Below are 17,502 nucleotides of genomic sequence, written 5' to 3' on the forward strand. Positions count from 1 at the left end.
CCTACTTGTGCTCACTCACTCTCTGTCTCTCTCTCTCTTACAAATAAATAAAATCTTCAAAAGATAAAATAAAATAAACTGACCTACTCTGGGGCATGGCACTTGATGCTGGCTGTCAGTCGGGAGCCCAGCAGGGACCAAATCACCCAGCCATTGGCTTCTTCATGTGGCTTGCACATCTCATAGCTTGGCACTTGGTTTCCAAGAGGGAACATCCTAAGAATGGACATTCCAAAAGGAAGGAGCCAGAAGTTTCCAGTCCCAGACATGGCTTCTGCTGCCTTCTCAGTGGTCAAAGCAGACACAGGATCAGCCCAGATTCAAAGGGGAGAGAAATCAGCTTCAGCTCCTGACATGAGGAGCAGTCTGTATACACAGGGAGAGGAGAAAGTGGTGAGAGGCAATTGGAGACCACCACATGGAGGGTTGAAAATAAGGCGATTTCTTACTTATTGGAAAGATAGTTACAAATCATGAGGGATGCAGAGGGGTATTTCTTCATTTAATAAGTGGAGATTGCTGCTTAACGTGGTACTTTAAGAATTAAGATGCACAGAAGTCATTCCTTCTGTTCTTTTCCTTCTGCAGATCTGTTCCCTCAAGCAATAAAAATGGCCAGAGGATCAGTGTCCGATGAAGAAATGATGGAGCTCAGAGAGGCTTTTGCCAAAGTTGGTGAGTAGACCAGGCAGCTCACATCCCATAATTCTCCTCTTTACTGAGTGGCTTCAGGAGAGAGTCGATGAAATGGTACCATAAGCAAAATGGTACACGTGGAAAGAATACAGTGGTATTGGCCTGAGGAGCTGGGGGAACTTAATTTTGAAAGGTCTACTTTAAGAAAATTACTTTCTTTATCAAAACATGGAATGGACCCCTTGACATCTACAGCTTTTCTCCTGTTTTTATCTTGTCTGCTTTCTTTGGTTTCCTCTGTTTTTCTACTATTCCATAGTTTTTCTTTGTATCTCGAAGCTTGTGATTTATTTTCCCATCTGTTCCTATGAAAGTCTCTTTGGATTCTGCTTCCAGAACCTCTGTTGTGACATGATGACTCATGGAAGTTGAAAGTAACATGAATGCCCCTCTCTCATAGAAACTCATGAGACTTAGCTCTTGCCTGGGGTCAGGCTGTGGCCGCTGAATGATTGCCTCTCCAGCACACTCCCCTCCCATCTCACCTTTCCCTCACCTCTTCATCCTGGTACCCGAATTGCCCTGAAACTTCAGGTGGTCGCTTGCCTTGCAGATACTGACGGCAACGGGTACATCAGCTGCAATGAGCTGAATGACTTGTTCAAGGCTGCTTGCTTGCCTCTGCCTGGGTATAGAGTGAGAGAAATCACAGAAAACCTGATGGCTACAGGTGACCTAGACCAGGATGGGAGGATCAGCTTTGATGAGTTCATCAAGGTGAGTACAATGCAGAATACCAGGAGATGCATTTGACACCTGGGACTTCCACTGGAAAAATATCCAGAAATACATTCCCACCCTCCTTGCTTCAACGTTACGTGTTCTTTGCTTTATGGCTTTCTTGATCACAGATTGGGTTTCTAAAGGTACATTACATTTTGGCAGGTTTTTCATGGCCTAAAAAGCACAGAGGTTGCCAAGACCTTTAGAAAGGCGATCAACAAGAAGGAAGGGATCTGTGCAATCGGTGGCACGTCGGAGCAGTCTAGTGTCGGCACCCAGCACTCCTATTCAGGTAGGCTGTCCCCGTGGGTGTGGAAGTGGGGTGGGTGCTGGCATGAGGGGAGACTGGCGGGGTAGTAGGAAGGAGAGCCATATGGAAAGGATCTGTGCCTTCCGGGGTTACAGAGTCTGAACCTGGTTTTCACACCTAAGGGGTACAAAGAAGCCAACGCAAGTTTATTGACTACTGCCTGTTGTCCTGTGGTTGGTGGGTCAGTTCCAGAGACATAATGGAGGAAGAGCAATCCTAACTCTAGGCAGAGTCCAATACCAAATAATCTCAATAAAAAAAAAAAAAATACATGAAGGCTGTCAGAATTCCTTTGTCAATGTCAGGCATAAAATGAACTGCTTAGGCTTCTATGTCCTCCAAACCTTGTCATTCTTCTCAGTGCCTACTGTCTGGTCCCCCAAAATTGTGTTTTCACTGATCTGGAAGGAAGTTGTATATTTCTGCTTAAGGCTGCCATCCAACAGCCTTAATGGAAACTCAAAGTTCAAACGGGATGGTCATCCAACAAATCCCAAGCTGAGTTCTTCAAAACATTAGCTGATCTTGAAGATAAGTTCATGGTTAAGGACAGTCTGTAATTGCGGAGACAGCGTTTAACCTTTGACTTTCGAAGACAGAAATTATATGAATATACATGATGAATCTTCAAGACAGTGATGCGCTGTGCAGTGCTTCCCAAACTTTTGTGACTCAGGATTCTTCTGAGGGATGCTCTTGTTTTCAGTGACACACAATTTGGGAGACACGGTGCTGGCCTGTAAGGCATAACTTGAGGTTTTAGTTAAACTTCCAAAATCAACTTCTGGCGGCTTTATTGAGAGGAAAGAAAGTTTATAGGACAATAGATTGTATTTCATAGCAATTTCACTCTAATTGTATAAAGAAACTCAGAGATATTATAGGAATTATCTGTGATTATCCCTCATTTAAATTGGCTGGGCTATGGGCAGCCTGAGTTTTATCCTATAAGCATGAGATCACATTCATATTTAAATTGTATCTACGGGGGTGCCTGTGTCACTCTGAGGGTTAAACCTCTGCCTTCGGCTCAGGTCATGATCTCAGGAGCCCTGGAATCCAGCTCTCTGCTCAGCAGGGAGCCTGCTTCTCCCTCTCTCTCTCTGCCTGCCTCTCTGCCTACTTGTGATCTCTCTCCTGTGTCAAATAAATAAATAAAATCTTTTTTTAAAATTGTATCTGCATATAAATAAAATATATCTTTATTACTTATATATATAGTTTTATATGATAGTTATGTATGATATATATAATTTCTCAATCTGCCTTCCATATATTTTATGACTTGGAGTGAGCAGAGATTCTGTGCCTATTCCCCAAGTCATCTGAGATTTTTTAATGTCAAAAAATAGATGATAGGATAAGGGACCAGGTAATATCTCAATGTCTCTCCATGTGTGTAATTGTGTTTGTGTCAGATTTTCACTTTGCAGGTAAGTCATTTTTATCATTTACTTGCAGAGGAAGAGAAGTACGCCTTCGTCAACTGGATCAACAAAGCCCTGGAGAACGACCCCGACTGTCGGCATGTTATTCCGATGAATCCGAACACAAATGATCTCTTCAGTGCCGTTGGGGATGGCATTGTCCTTTGGTAAATAATGCTTCCTTCTTGGTTTTCTAAAGGTGTTCCTGGAATTTTCGGGAATACCAACGATTCGTTGGGTTTATCCTAGACCAGCTTCTTTTGGTGCTCAGGGGGACCCAAAATGCTTTTTGGACTTTTACTTGGCAGGTCCTTGGAAAGCAAACTAATTTCAAAAACAACTTATAATGAGAAACGTAAAACTGTTATTACTTGGTTGGAGGAGAGGGATGGGCAGCATAGAGACAAATATGTACAGATAATGAGTCAATGATATAAGGCCCAAAGCAATTATTTTTGAAATTATATGCCACTTGGCTTCATCTGAACATGACCTACCTCAGAAAATAGATAGATTGATGACAGCACCATGATCACTGAAAGAAATCCAATGCAAGTCCTTAAGCAAAGGGACTTTTGAGGGGTTCATAAAAACATGCAATGCAAATGCTGGGACCCCTGGAAAAAGAGGAATGTTTTCAGTCTGTGGGAGACCTCAGCACACACATGGTCATGACGGTGTCTTTGAAATGCTTCTGTAGCTCTGGCTTTAGCAGCCTCTGATACCACTGTCACACATGCTGTTAGTGAAAAGGCTTGAAATGCCCAGTCTCCTATGGGCACAGGAATTGAAGGGAAGGATGGATGGACAAGACTTAGAACCCCATCTTCCCTGCTCTGAGTAGAACAGCTCTGCTTTTGGTATTTTACTTATTAGAGTGCACCCTGAGATTTCATTTCAAAAACTTTCAACTGGGGCGCCTGGGTGGCTCAGTGGTTTAAGCCTCTGCCTTCGGCTCGGGTCATAATCTCAGAGTCATGGGATCGAGCCCCACATCGGACTCCCTGTTCAGCGGGGAGCCTGCTTCCCCCCTCTCTCTCTGCCTGCCTCTCTGCCTACTTGTGATCTCTGTCAAATAAATAATAAAAAAAAAAACTTAAAAAAAAAAAATAAAATAAATAAAAACTTTCAACTGCCAAAAAGAAAAAAAAAAAAAAGACATAAAAGAATGTAGCCTCAGGATCAAGTTCTAATTCCTTAGGTTGGCATCCAACACACTCCCATCATCTTCCCTTAATACCCTTCTAGTTTTACCTCCAAGGACCACCCATGACTCAGGTACCCAGCCCAGGCTACTGAATGAATTGCTCTGTGAATAATGAAGACATCTACAACCATACTTACTCTCCCCCATACCTGTCCTGCTCATAACTGCAACTATGGCTTTGCCTTTTATTTTTTATTTTTTTTAAAGATTTTATTTATTTATTTGACAGACAGAGATCACAGGTAGATAGAGAGGCAGGTGGCGGGGTGGGGGGGCAGGCTCCCTGTTGAGCAGAGAGCCCAATGCGGGGCTCAATCCCAGGACACTGGGATCACGACCTGAGCCGAAGGCAGAGGCTTAACCCACTGAGCCACCCAGGCGCCCCTGCCTTTTATTTTTAAGAATACCCTTCTGCATCTTCTTCTCCTATAGAAATCCTTTGACCCTAATAGTTTCTGGTCTATTCCAGTCTCCCAGGGGTCTTTCCCATCACTGGAATCTCAAAGCACATATTCATAGTACTCTGGAAGCCATTATAATGCTCTTCTGTTGGATCCTTATGTAACTTTTCATGTCCATATATTTTGTCTCTATAATTGCACCGTCAGGTTTTCAAGAGCAAGGTTACCTTCTGCTTGCTAAAGTCACCCCTCCCTCCTGCCATCTCCCACGGCTTCTATTTCACCAACAGTTTCAGATTTTTTAAAATAATGACTTAAGAGTTTGTTTTACCTGAATTGCAATAAAGTGTCTTTTATTTAAATATATGTATATATACACAAACACTACAAAGTTATAGAAATGCATCTTTAAAGAACACCAAAGAAAAGGTAGTTGCTTAAAAAATTGTGAGGAAAAAATGTTAATGCTGATTTCTCATTAAAAACAAGTAGCCAGGGTGCCTGGGTGGTTCTGTTGGATAACCGACTGCCTTCTGTTCAGGTCACGATCCTGGGGTCACAGGATCAAGCCCCACACTGGGCTCCCTGCTCAGCGGGGAGTCTGCTTTTCCCTGTGACCCTCCTTCCTCTCATGTCTCTTTCTGTCTTTCAAATAAATAAATAAAAATCTTTAAACAAAAAACAAACAACCACAGTCAAGTTTACTATTCTTTGAATTTGTTGTGGGTTCTTTGGATTTGCTTTTTCAACTTCCTTTCTTTAAATAAGATGGAGGTGACCTAAGGAAATTTATTTTTGATGTCCCAGGAGGTTACACCAATGCTAAATGAGTGAAAGTAGTTTTTTATAAATAAAAATTGCTTACTTTAGACATTTGATCAATGTATTAGACACTTACGTGGGTGATACTTCCCAAGTACGGATACAACAGTAACTACAGCAGGATATAAAATATTTTATCATCCACTTGGTTAACAGTATAGAGTTCCACCAGGTGTCAGAGAGAAATTTAGACATTATATCAGCTCAGAAGTATACAGGTAGTCATTTATATTAAGAATATATATAGTCATTTATATACAATTTTCACAGCTGAGAAAGTAAAGTACTTATGGAGGATTTGCCTTGGTTTTCTACCCAGAGTTTCCTAATATGCTATGGACACCAGGATGATTTGCAGCCTCTTACATGCATGAATAAAGTGGGGTCTTTATTTCCTGCCTCAATATATTAGTGTGATTTCAGTAACATTGACATTTCCCATAGAGAGTATGAATCTCATCAAAATTGCATAACTGATGTTTTATCTAAACACTGGATCACACAGATTATATTGCAGCCTTATTCGCTGATGGTATTGCTAGAATTTAAATTCAGTGTCACTCGACTCTGTTATTCCAAGGCCAGCTTTCTTTAATTTAATTGTTTCTTTTTTTTTTTTCCCCAGTAAAATGATCAACCTGTCAGTGCCAGACACAATTGATGAAAGGACAATCAACAAAAAGAAACTCACCCCCTTCACCATTCAGGTATGCCTTCTCTCTGTTACTAAGCTATAAGAGTGTGCTTGGAATGAATGAGCCCCAGAAAGGGGGAGCCAGTCTTCCCCAGGTGCTCGGACATTAATCCCAAACTCGGCTCTGCCGCTGGTGATTCGTCCGTCATGACTCATGGGGACAGAGGGAGACAGTTGTATCTTTTATTAATAGAACAGGGGATCTGGGCTGGGGAATGTTGGTGGGATGTTAGTATTGGGGGGCATTCTTTGTTTGTTTTGGCCACTTATGAATAAAATTCATGTTGGCTAAAGTTTTAATTCCACCTTCCCTAGCAATTTATCTTCGAGCTGATGCCAAATCCACAGCGTGTTAGCTGAAAAGATAAGCCTCTCTAAGAAGTGAGGGGGTGACAAACAGGAAGACCTCTAGGAGCCCATGGTGGTACTGGCCACAACCACCAGTGTGATAAATATAACTTGGTTTTATGCCTTCAATTTGTTGATTAACTGGAACAGTAACCAGTAGTAAGTAAGCTGTATTTCTGTGTAATGTTCTAGTGTTTCAACACTACTGTAATTCCCTTGCTCAGAAAGCATGTCTCCTCCTTAAATCATGAACAATATATTATGCTGTTTGGTTGTAAGCAGTGCTGTGTACTTTTAAAATGGAAGGGGTAACCAAAGTGAGAACAATGATTAAACCTATATGAATGCACTTCATGTTAAATTTCATCTTGATGTCAAGTTTTAGTATTGGCCATAAATAGGAATGAGATTTTTCATTCATCGTTTGAGCTCTACATGGGCAAAACCCACTTTTCTTTTCTTTTCTTTTCTTTTTTTTTAAGATTTTATTTATTTATTTGGCAGAGAGATCACAAGTAGGCAGAGAGGCAGGCAGGGAAAGAGGGGGAAGCAGGCTCCCTGCTGAGCAGAGAACCCTATGAGGGGATGGATCCCAGGACCCTGAGATCATGACCTGAGCCGAAGGCAGAGGCTTAACCCACTGAGCCACTCAGCCACCCCAATGCCACTTTTCTTTTATCTATCTATCTATTTATTTATTTATTTATATTTTTAAAATTTCTTTTCAGTGTTCCAGAATTCATTGTTTATGTACCACACCCAGTGCTCCATGCAATCCGTGCCCTCCATAATACCCACCACCGGGCTTCCCCAACCTCCCACCCCCTGGCCCTCCAAAACCCTCAGATTGTTTTTCAGAGTCCATAGTCTCTCATGGTTTGTCTCCCCCTCCAATTTCCCCCAACTCCCCAACTCCCTTCTTCTCTCCATCTCCCCATGTCCTCTGTGTTATTTCTTATGCTCCACAAATAAGCGAAACCATATGATTCTCTCTGCTTGACTTATTTCACTCAGCATAATCTCTTCCAGTCCCGTCCATGTTGATACAAAAGTTGGGTATTCGTCCTTTCTGATGGAGGCATAATACTCCATAGTATATATGGACAACATCTTCCTTATCCATTCGTCCATTGAAGGACATCTTGGTTCTTTCCACAGTTTGGTGACTGTGGCCATTGCTGCTATGAACACTGTGGTACAGATGGCCCTTCTTTTCATTACATCTGTATCTTTGGGGTAAATACCCAGAAGTGCAATTGCAGGGTCATAGGGTAGCTCTATTTTTAATTTCTTAAGGAATCTCCACATTGTTTTCCAAAGTGGCTGTACCAACTTGCATTCCCACCAACAGTGTAAGAGGATTCCCCTTTCTCCACATCCTCTCCAACACACGTTGTTTACTGTCTTGTTAATTTTGGCCATTCTAACTGGTGTAATGTGGTATCTCAATGTGGTTTTGATTTGAATCTCCCTGATGGCTAGTGATGATGAACATTTTTTCATGTGTCTGATAGCCATTTATATGTCTTCTCTGGAGAAGTGTCTGTTCATATCTTCTGCCCATTTTTTGGCATGATTATCTGTTTCGTGTGTGTTGAGTTTGAGGAATTCTTTACAGATCTCAGATATCAGCCCTTTGTCTGTTTTGTTGTTTATGAATATCTTCTCCCATTCCATGAGCTGCCTCTTTGTTTTGTTGACTGTTTCCTTTGCTATGCAGAAGATTTTGATCTTGATGAAGTCCCAAAAATTCATTTTCGCTTTTGTTTCCTTTGCCTTTGGAGACATATCTTGAAAGAAGTTGCTGTGGCTGATATCGAAGAGGTTACTGCCTATATTCTCCTCTATGATTCTGATGGATTCCTGCCTCACGTTGAGGTCTTTTATCCATTTTGAGTTTATCTTTGTGTATGGTGTAAGAGAATGGTTGAGTTTCATTCTTCTACACATAGCTATCCAATTTTCCCAGCACCACTTATTAAAGAGACTGTCTTTTTTCCACTGTATATTTTTTCCTGCCAAGACCACTTTTCTGATAGTTCCTTTTCCAATTCACTAGTGGCCTGGTTTTATTTTTAATTTGTCATAAAAGCAACTTCTATACATCACTGCCTCTAATATCTTCTCCTGTCTGGACCCAAGAACAGTGCACAGATTCTAGACTAAAAATGTCATTGATTCTATTCCAACTGTGTATGAGGTATATACACATTATATACACTGTTGTTAGTTATAAGAACATGTAGTCTATATGTGTGTGTGCCTGTTTGTGTGTGTGTATGAATAGGTGTGTTTATACTTCAGGTCCCTAGATATCATGGATACTCAATAAATTGTCTCAGTAAAAAGCACTCTTATCTTTTCTAGGAATTTGATTTGTATCTTTTTCACTCTCTTAATACCCAATCTGAAAGTCAAAAAGCTGTTTTGTTATTCTTTTTTGTGACTGTGATTTGCATTGACAGTTGCGCTGTTAATGATAGCCAATGACAAGACAGTGACTACTCTCAAAGGTGCCCCTTTATGTCTGGCCCATGGGGACATTGAGGGCATAGGCTCCATCACAGGGCAAAACGGAAAACTGTAACCCTCATTAGTTTCATCTGGGCCACGCTGGGCTTTCGACTCAGGGTGCCGGTTTGATCGAAGAGACATATGCCCAGATTTTTTCTTTCAGTTGTTACATACTGCTTTTTCTCAGTGTGAAAATTTAGTGAAGACCATGCCTCTAGACCTGTGAACTTTCCAGAAGCAAGGCATTGTTGTCCTCCAGGAATCCTTAATTTGACATCTGCAAAGTCAAAATCAACATTTGTACACTTTTTCTCCCTCAGGAGAATTTGAACCTGGCTCTGAATTCCGCCTCAGCCATTGGATGCCATGTGGTTAACATCGGGGCTGAGGACTTAAAGGAGGGGAAGCCTTACCTGGTCCTGGGACTTTTGTGGCAAGTCATCAAGATTGGATTGTTTGCTGACATCGAACTCAGTAGAAATGAAGGTATGCACAAAGCCGCAGATGTTAAGAGTAGCCTGGCTTTTTTTTTTTTTTTTTTTTTTAATTTTTTTTTTTTTTTTTTTTTTAAACATATAATATCTTTTTATCCCCAGGGGTACAGGTCTGTGAATCGCCAGGTTTACACACTTCACAGCACTCACCATAGCACATACCCTCCCCAATGTCCATAATCCCACCCCCCCAACCCCCTCCCCCCATTAACCCTCAGTTTGTTTTGTGAGATCAAGAGTCACTTATGGTTTGTCTCCCTCCCAATCCCATCTTGTTTCATTTATTCTTCTCCTACACCCTTAACCCCCCATGTTGCATCTCCTCTCCCTCATAGTAGCCTGGCTTTTTATTAATGCATGGGCTGGGGGCTGTAGGGGGGAGATGTCAGGAAACGTTGAGCTCAGAATCTTCAACATTTGAGAACTACAGTTGCATCACATCCCTTGCATTAATGTAACAGTTTCTATCCACACTGACCAGACTTTTTAAAATGACAGAGCAAAAGCTTTTTAAGACCACAGACTAATGTTTGTTTAGAACCTAGAGCTCAGTCTAGCTGTCTAGGCTCTATCCGCAAGAGCTTTTCTGGGTTCACTTGACCTCTAGATACTTTGTAACAAATAGACTCGTTCTAACTTGTATTTGATGAAGCAGTTCACAGTGCTAGCTCCAGGTTAGGAGAGAGTTGATCTATTCCCTACTGAGACTATGGAAGATTATATGTACGGTTTCAGAGTTCGCAACTAATTATTGTAGCTGCCAATCTTATTCTGTCTGCTCTCTGCATCCCATCTGCATTTGAACAATTGCAGCCCATTGTTTAGACAAAAGGAGTAGATCGTGATAAGAATCATATAAAAAACAGAGTTACCTTTTAGCTTTCCAGGACAGAGCCCACCAATAGGCAATTTGTAGCCAAATTCTGATCTTTAGTTATACACACTTTTTAATTTATATCTCCAAATCACAATAACAGGTGAAGAACCCTGGGTTGCCATTTTTAAACCAATATATATTAAACATAATATAGAGGAGAAAAAGCAAATAGGAAACTTAGAACCCACGAGAAAGAAAATTGATTTATAAATTATAGCCTCGACTCAATTTAAACCTTCTAGCTGAGCAAAATGTATTTATTTAGCTGGGGAAAATAGAGGAAAGAGTTGATTATACTTTTTGAAATGCTGTAATTATGCAAGTAAGCATTTGAAATATAAAACACCTATGGGAACAGACAAGAAGACAATTGTCATTATTACAAAATTGATCTCTTAAAAGCAGAACTGTTGTCATATGGTGAAAAGTGGTCTGACAGACCCGGCGGAACGTTCTGACCCTGACGGTCTTGGTTATTTCTGTGGCTCTGCCGAGGTCTTCTTGGGCATAGCACTGAGATTTACTACTGACTTGTCTTCCCCACCTGAAAAATGAGGATAATAGATAAGGGAATGATAATAAAGTGTTTGTTCCATGGGAAGGGCTGTAAGTACCCTCACCCCAGAGAAATAACATCTGCTGTGTCAGCTTTCCAGCGGAGCTCAGTTGAAGTTCTAACTAATCCCTTCAAATATCCCCTGTATTTATTTTTCTTCGGCTTTTGTCCTTCTTCAGCCCTGATTGCTCTTTTGAGAGAAGGGGAGAGTCTGGAGGACTTGATGAAGCTGTCCCCCGAGGAGCTCCTGCTGAGGTGGGCTAATTACCACCTGGAGAACGCAGGCTGCGGCAAAATCAGCAACTTCAGCACCGACATCAAGGTAGGAGGAGTGTGCTCAGAGCAGGAGATGGGGAATTGGGGCATTCCTGGAGAAAGCCCAGAGACTCAGCTCCGTCACTTCAGAAGCTCTACAGTTCGTTAGAGGGTGGCTGGGGCTGTGGGAGCCCCTTGGGCCTCCCAGGACTTCCCGTGCAGCTCCGCCTGTGGGCCCCATGGCGACCTGACCTCGGCACCAAAGGGAGGTGGGCCTCCCTGGACTCACAGCTTCAGCAAGTAGAGGGAGGAAGGGCGAGAGTCAGACTGCTTCTCAAGGAAGAGAGTTTGCATAGGACGGGGATGTCCTGATTTTATCAAAAATCAGGGAGCGTCTGCTGGGAGCATCAGATGGGAATCCTTTAAAAAAAATTAAATGAGGATTCCTCTTCTAATGACCCTAAGAATATCAAACATGGTGTCTAGTGCCTACCAGGCCCTGTTCTACCTACTTTCCATGTGTATGGGCTCATTTAATCCTCACACAAAACCTTTGAGATAAAGATGATTGTTTTCTCATTTTGCAGATAAGGAAACTGAGGTAGAAGAGAACTTAAGTAATTTGTTCAGGTTCGCACAGCTGGGGAGCGGGGTCAGGATTCAAGCCCAGCCGTCAGCCGCCAAGGTCCCCTGTACTTGGGCACCATACATAGTGCTTCTGTGAAACAGCTGGTGAATTTCTTGAAAGGTTTTCCTCTGTAGAAAGCAGAGTTGTCTTTAAAAGTTAATGACTCTGGAAACTCTCTGCAGTGAGAATGTCCCCCAGGGCAAGCAGAAGGGCAGGCAGTCCTACAGCAGAGACCCAAGGTGTGGAAAGGCTGAGGGAAGCATGCCCTGTGGTTTTCCAGTTGGTGAAATTCCCATGTCAAGGTGAAAGACAGCTGTTGGCACTAAGGACAGATGGGCCAAGACAGAAGGAGCTTAAGGAATAGTATGAGATGCTGGGAGGCAACAGGAAAAAAACATTTCAGGCTCCACTTTCTTGAAAGTTAAAGAAATCTTCTCCAAAGAGAAAGAGTCCAGGAAAGGTCACATGACTCACCAAGAGTCTCCCATGCTTCTGTTCCTTTGACAGCTTTCCCTTGCTGTGGACTCAGTGGCCGCTGGGCATGGTGCTAGTTAGACAGAAGCTTCCAGATGGAACGTCCCCCATTCCTTAGCACCTAAGCTAATAAGGCCAAATGCATTTTTCTAACTACGCCACTTTCACTGGTTATTGAGGGCGTAGCACCACCCACCAAACAGGGATTAACAGGAGCCAGACAGCAGTGTTATCTTCCTTGGTGTCCAGCCCTTAAGCTCTGCACCTGTTTCAGCCAAAATTTTCAAACTTTTCAGCCAAAATTAGGCTGCTTCATCTGAGCCATACATTTGCCCGATTTCTCATCACTAAAAAGCTGTGTTCCTTAGAATAATAACCATGGGCACTGACAAGCTGAGCGGAGACTGGGGTGGTGGCTGTCCCCAGGGGGCAGGTGCATGTGCCCAAGGTCAGCACTGTGATGTGTGTCTGAACATCTGGCAGCTTTGGGAGGCGCAATGAAATCAACCAAGTCAGCAAACTTGGGGAGAACACCCACCCTGCAGCGAGTGAGAAGGGTCTATTAGGGTCAGAGAAAATGAGAGGAGACTTAGCAAAAAGCAGATGTAACACGTGGCAGGCAGATTTGATTTGATTTGTGCCCAACACCTGCACAGAACTTTCACTGACTTCAAAATAGCTACGGTGAAAAGTAAGAGAAGGGGAGGGTGGAAGGGAGGGATAAAAATCAGTTTCCCCAGGTGCAACAACATGGCAGACTTTCTCTTGTTCTAATGTCTCTAATGTCGCAAGTGGGGAGCCAACCTCTGCTGTCCCCGGGCCCCACCCAGTTTTAAAAACAAAAAGAACAGCTGATTTTTCAGTCTTTAAGAGAAATTAAGATGATTTTAAATTATTTAAATAAATGACCTGATGATCTGTATTGAATGAGCATGAACTTATAATTCTAAGACTAGGATTCTGTGAAATCTTTTCGTCAATAACCATATTTATAGATCTAGGAAAATGTGAGAATTCCATAACTGTATCCAATCTGCTGTCATCAAATTTAACCATTTTTTTCCAACTTCTTGATAAACATTAAATGTGCTTGTCATCTTAATATCTCCTATTACATAAAGATTGCTTGTTACTGCTTCAACCTTCTGTCTTTGAAATCCTTATTTTTCTTTTGCTGATTGTCCATATAAATGTATTTTTAAACTCTGCTTAAACTTCTGCTTCCTTTTTCTGTCACTTTTTTTTAATTAAACCTTAGCTGACTGACTTCTACAGCAATATAAAGGTATATATATTTTCCTATATATAATTTAATACCTACAAATAAATTATTTTTCTCCCCTAAGAACAACAGAATAGCATTTGCTTCTTCGGGTCGCTTTTTGTGTATCGCCTATATTTGTTATGTTGCTTCGAAAAAGAAAGTCCAGGATGATATGTAAACAGAGAAATAGAAAATTCAAATTAGCAAATGCTTCCAGCTTTGTTAATTAAGTTGCGTTCTTGAATGACAGTCAAATAAGAAATATAATATGTTTGCTTTTGGGGAATTATAGTTGTGCTAAGTGTGTGATTAGCTGTGCTCTTCTGAAATTGTAATTTCTTAATTTCTCATAGGACTCAAAAGCTTATTACCACCTGCTTGAGCAGGTAGCTCCAAAAGGAGATGAAGAAGGTATCCCTGCGGTTGTTATCGACATGTCAGGACTAAGGGTAAGGCCGTGTCCCAAGTTGTGTTTAGAGAATGTGATGCTATCCTTGCGTTGGCAGTTCCGTGGCCCTGCATGACCCTGACTGGGATTTCTAGGAGTGCCTGTGTCTGCTTAAAGCCCTGTTAAAACGGTTAACAACTGTTCATGGTTTGGGATTATAACTGTGGGCAAGTACATCTGAAAATAGTCAGGAAAGAAAGAAACTAATACTGTTCAAGTGCCACACACCATGGTAGGCACGTCTGTATGTCTCATCATTTAAGAGACACAAGGACACCAAGAGGTATTATTATGTTTATTTTTAGGTGCCTGAATATTATTTCTGGAAATCAGTGGGATGTTTTTACAAATAAATTCTCATTTTATCAATGAAAAAGCTGAGTCTCAGATGGATTACTTAGTATGATATATTATTGGAAGCTATTTTGAACCAAGGCTGGAGTCCTTCTCCTCTGGTGATGACAAGGAGACAACACCCCCACCTGCTGGTACCATGTGCCAGGCACTACTCTAGGCACTTTGCATACACAGCCTCTAACTGTCGCAAATATCACTAAGCTAAGTGTTAATACCAGTTTGATAGTTGAGAAGTCTGAAGGTCAGAGAGGGTAGTAGTCATCTCATGACCACAGAGCCAAGGCGTAGAAAGGATTTAAACCCAGGATGGCTCCAACTTTCACCCAGCCACAACCTACATCACCACATCATTGTGGGGGGTGGGTAACAGGAGGAAAGCACTAGGTAGGATTGTGTGAGTTCTTAGAAGTGTCTGGTTTGAGAGTTCTTAAAGACCGCACAACATGGGTCTGAATGTTCAAGCTGGTTTTGCCACCACTCATACTCACCTCGAGTGTATTATCCAGTCTTAAGCCTCGTTTAGAGTTAAATCCAATGTTAACATTAAAGTCAACTCATTCCCAAATGACAAGCTCATGAAATGTGTAATGTGCAGTGGTATCTAGTAAAGCATTATATTAATAAACAATTAAAAATTCTTGGTGGGGTCACAGACTCCTAAACGTTTTAAGAACGGTGGGCCACCTTTCAAAACTTTATGTTCAAAACTTTATGTTCGGGTATAAGCGTCTACTTACCCGATGACTGGAGATTCCCTAGAACTATTTGAATAGACTGTTAACGTATCAAGCCCCCGGTCTGAAGTCTGCAAAAGCCAAATGCTGCTATAGATTCATCACTGACCATGTGTAGCTCGACTAACTGGTCACATTCATTGTGTTTGAGTCGCACGCACAACAGCTCCGTGTGGGAAAGGTGGCTCTATGAATCGGAAGTTCGTACTGAGAGGTGGGAATGTCTCTGATGAACTGACAATAGGAGTGTTATTTATGACAATAAACAGATACTTTTGGTAGATGAAATCACACAGAGTCTGTGAGCAAATAATAAAAGGGAAGCTTCATCGTTGAAAATAATGAAGATCTGCTTAAATGAGAAACTTCTATATAGAATCTACTGAATCTCTTTAAGAACAGGACAACCAAGCCTTCATCTGACCTGGTTCTGTATAGAGAGAGACAAGAGACTCGATGTCTCAATTTCTGAGACACCTTTTACTTGGGGATTTCAGTTCAGGCAAATAGGAGTAATCATATGCCATGATTAAGTGTTGATCTGAGGTTAAACACCAAGAGTGCCCGTAAGATTCCCGTTTCTTGTTCATGTTCTCCGACCTCCTTTCTGCCTGGACAGCCTTGACCCAACCTTGAACCGGCCTTTTCCCTTGCAGGAGAAGGATGACATCCAGAGGGCAGAATGCATGCTGCAGCAGGCAGAGAGGCTGGGCTGCCGGCAGTTTGTCACAGCCACAGACGTCGTCCGAGGGAACCCCAAGTTGAACTTGGCTTTCATTGCCAACCTCTTTAACAGATACCCTGCCCTGCACAAACCCGAAAACCAGGACATCGACTGGGGGGCTCTTGAAGGTAACTGGGAACCTGTTGCTTAGAAGTTCGGGAAAACATGCACCATTCCAATTCAAGGGCGGTTTGAAATTACCTGCTAAGCAAATATAAGCCCCTTCCACGTTGGGGAAGATGTGCAAACAGGTCATCAATTCTCTGATATATAACCAAGAGAATAAATAGATTAATCAAGTCAATTACAGCCAAGCGGGAATAATCAAATACCGTTATATCGCATCCATTATGCATAAGCTTCATCCATTATCAGAATTAAAAGTTTTAGGGAAGACGATGCATTTAATTATCGGGTGGAAATAAATCCCGAGTTCCAAAAACCTAATTTATGTACTTAATGGACTAAGTGTTAATTCCTCATGCAAGAGACTGCAGCCACTTGTCACCTAAAAATATTTAACTTAATGCTAAGAGGTGCTTAGTGAGGTTTTTGTTCTGTTTCTTTGATTTGGATTTGGGAGGTGGGGTGGGACGGAGTTCAGTTTTGAGGCAGGATCCCTCACTGCTGTGTTTTGGGGGTTAGAGCCTTAACATCAGATTAAAAGGGTGTAGCTATCGTCAGGTTCTTCTTTTATCCTTCATGAATTAGTTTTAATGTTGAGACAAAAAAAAAAAAAAAAACCAAGACAAAATTAATACAAAATGAATATCACTAAAGAAAGGAAATCCGGATTTAAAGTTTTGATTGATCTTTTTTTTTTCTGCAATGCTTTACCCGAGCTGGAAGTGTAAAAGTTAATCCGTATTCCAACAGTGCTGCATTTGTATCGTTTGATAAATTGTGGTCAGGGGTCCAGGCATTTTGTTGACTACCAAGTATATACATCAAGCCCTCTAATCACCCACTTCCAGCTGCCTCTAGAGCATCCCCATTTGGTTCCTTTGCTATCGCTGGAAATTCAGCATCTACAAAACAGAATTGATCATTTCTCCTCCCTGCGGTGCCTTTCTGCCCTCCCTGCCTCCCACCCATGTCCTTTAGAAACTCTCCATTTTCATTAATCATACCACTTTTTCTTCAGTCACCAAAACCCTGGGTCCCACTTTGATATTTTCTTCTTCTCCATCCCAGAGTCTACTGATTAGTAAATACTAGTAGTTCTTCCTGCAGAATGGCTTTTAGATCTTTGTTTTTTTTTCTTACTGCTTTCTGGACTCTTATTAAATCAGACACCAACCATTTCAATAGGTCTTGGGGGCCTGTTCCTCCATTTATCAATCATTTGAGTGTGCCCATGTGTGGGTAGCACACACCATCCCCTCTGTGTGTTTAATTTAAATGCACATTGCCTGTCAGCAATGTTGCACACTGCTTCCAGGCACATCTCACTACTGCCTTCATTGTATCTCTGCCTTGCTCAAGAATTTATTGTCATTATAAAAAAAAGAACCTATAATGACTGGCATTGTCTAAAATATCAACCCAA

At 41.7% G+C, this 17,502-nt stretch overlaps 1 protein-coding gene across 1 annotated transcript in view; it reads left to right on the forward strand.

The window, feature by feature from the left end:
- The window catches only part of LOC111147163 (lymphocyte cytosolic protein 1), a 54,768-nt gene that overhangs the window by 20,664 nt on the left and 16,602 nt on the right, over nt 1-17,502 (forward strand). The window contains exons 2-10 of the mRNA XM_022503060.1: nt 589-675; nt 1,250-1,413; nt 1,582-1,711; nt 3,191-3,323; nt 6,212-6,293; nt 9,463-9,628; nt 11,249-11,391; nt 14,044-14,139; nt 15,886-16,081. Coding sequence (XP_022358768.1) covers nt 589-675; nt 1,250-1,413; nt 1,582-1,711; nt 3,191-3,323; nt 6,212-6,293; nt 9,463-9,628; nt 11,249-11,391; nt 14,044-14,139; nt 15,886-16,081 — 1,197 coding nt within the window. The remainder of the gene's footprint in view (nt 1-588; nt 676-1,249; nt 1,414-1,581; nt 1,712-3,190; nt 3,324-6,211; nt 6,294-9,462; nt 9,629-11,248; nt 11,392-14,043; nt 14,140-15,885; nt 16,082-17,502) is intronic.

This window comes from Enhydra lutris, unplaced genomic scaffold (genome assembly GCF_002288905.1).
Source record: "Enhydra lutris kenyoni isolate GAN:26980312 unplaced genomic scaffold, ASM228890v2 scaffoldscaffold15, whole genome shotgun sequence".
In the NCBI taxonomy this organism is placed as follows: Eukaryota; Metazoa; Chordata; class Mammalia; order Carnivora; family Mustelidae; genus Enhydra; species Enhydra lutris.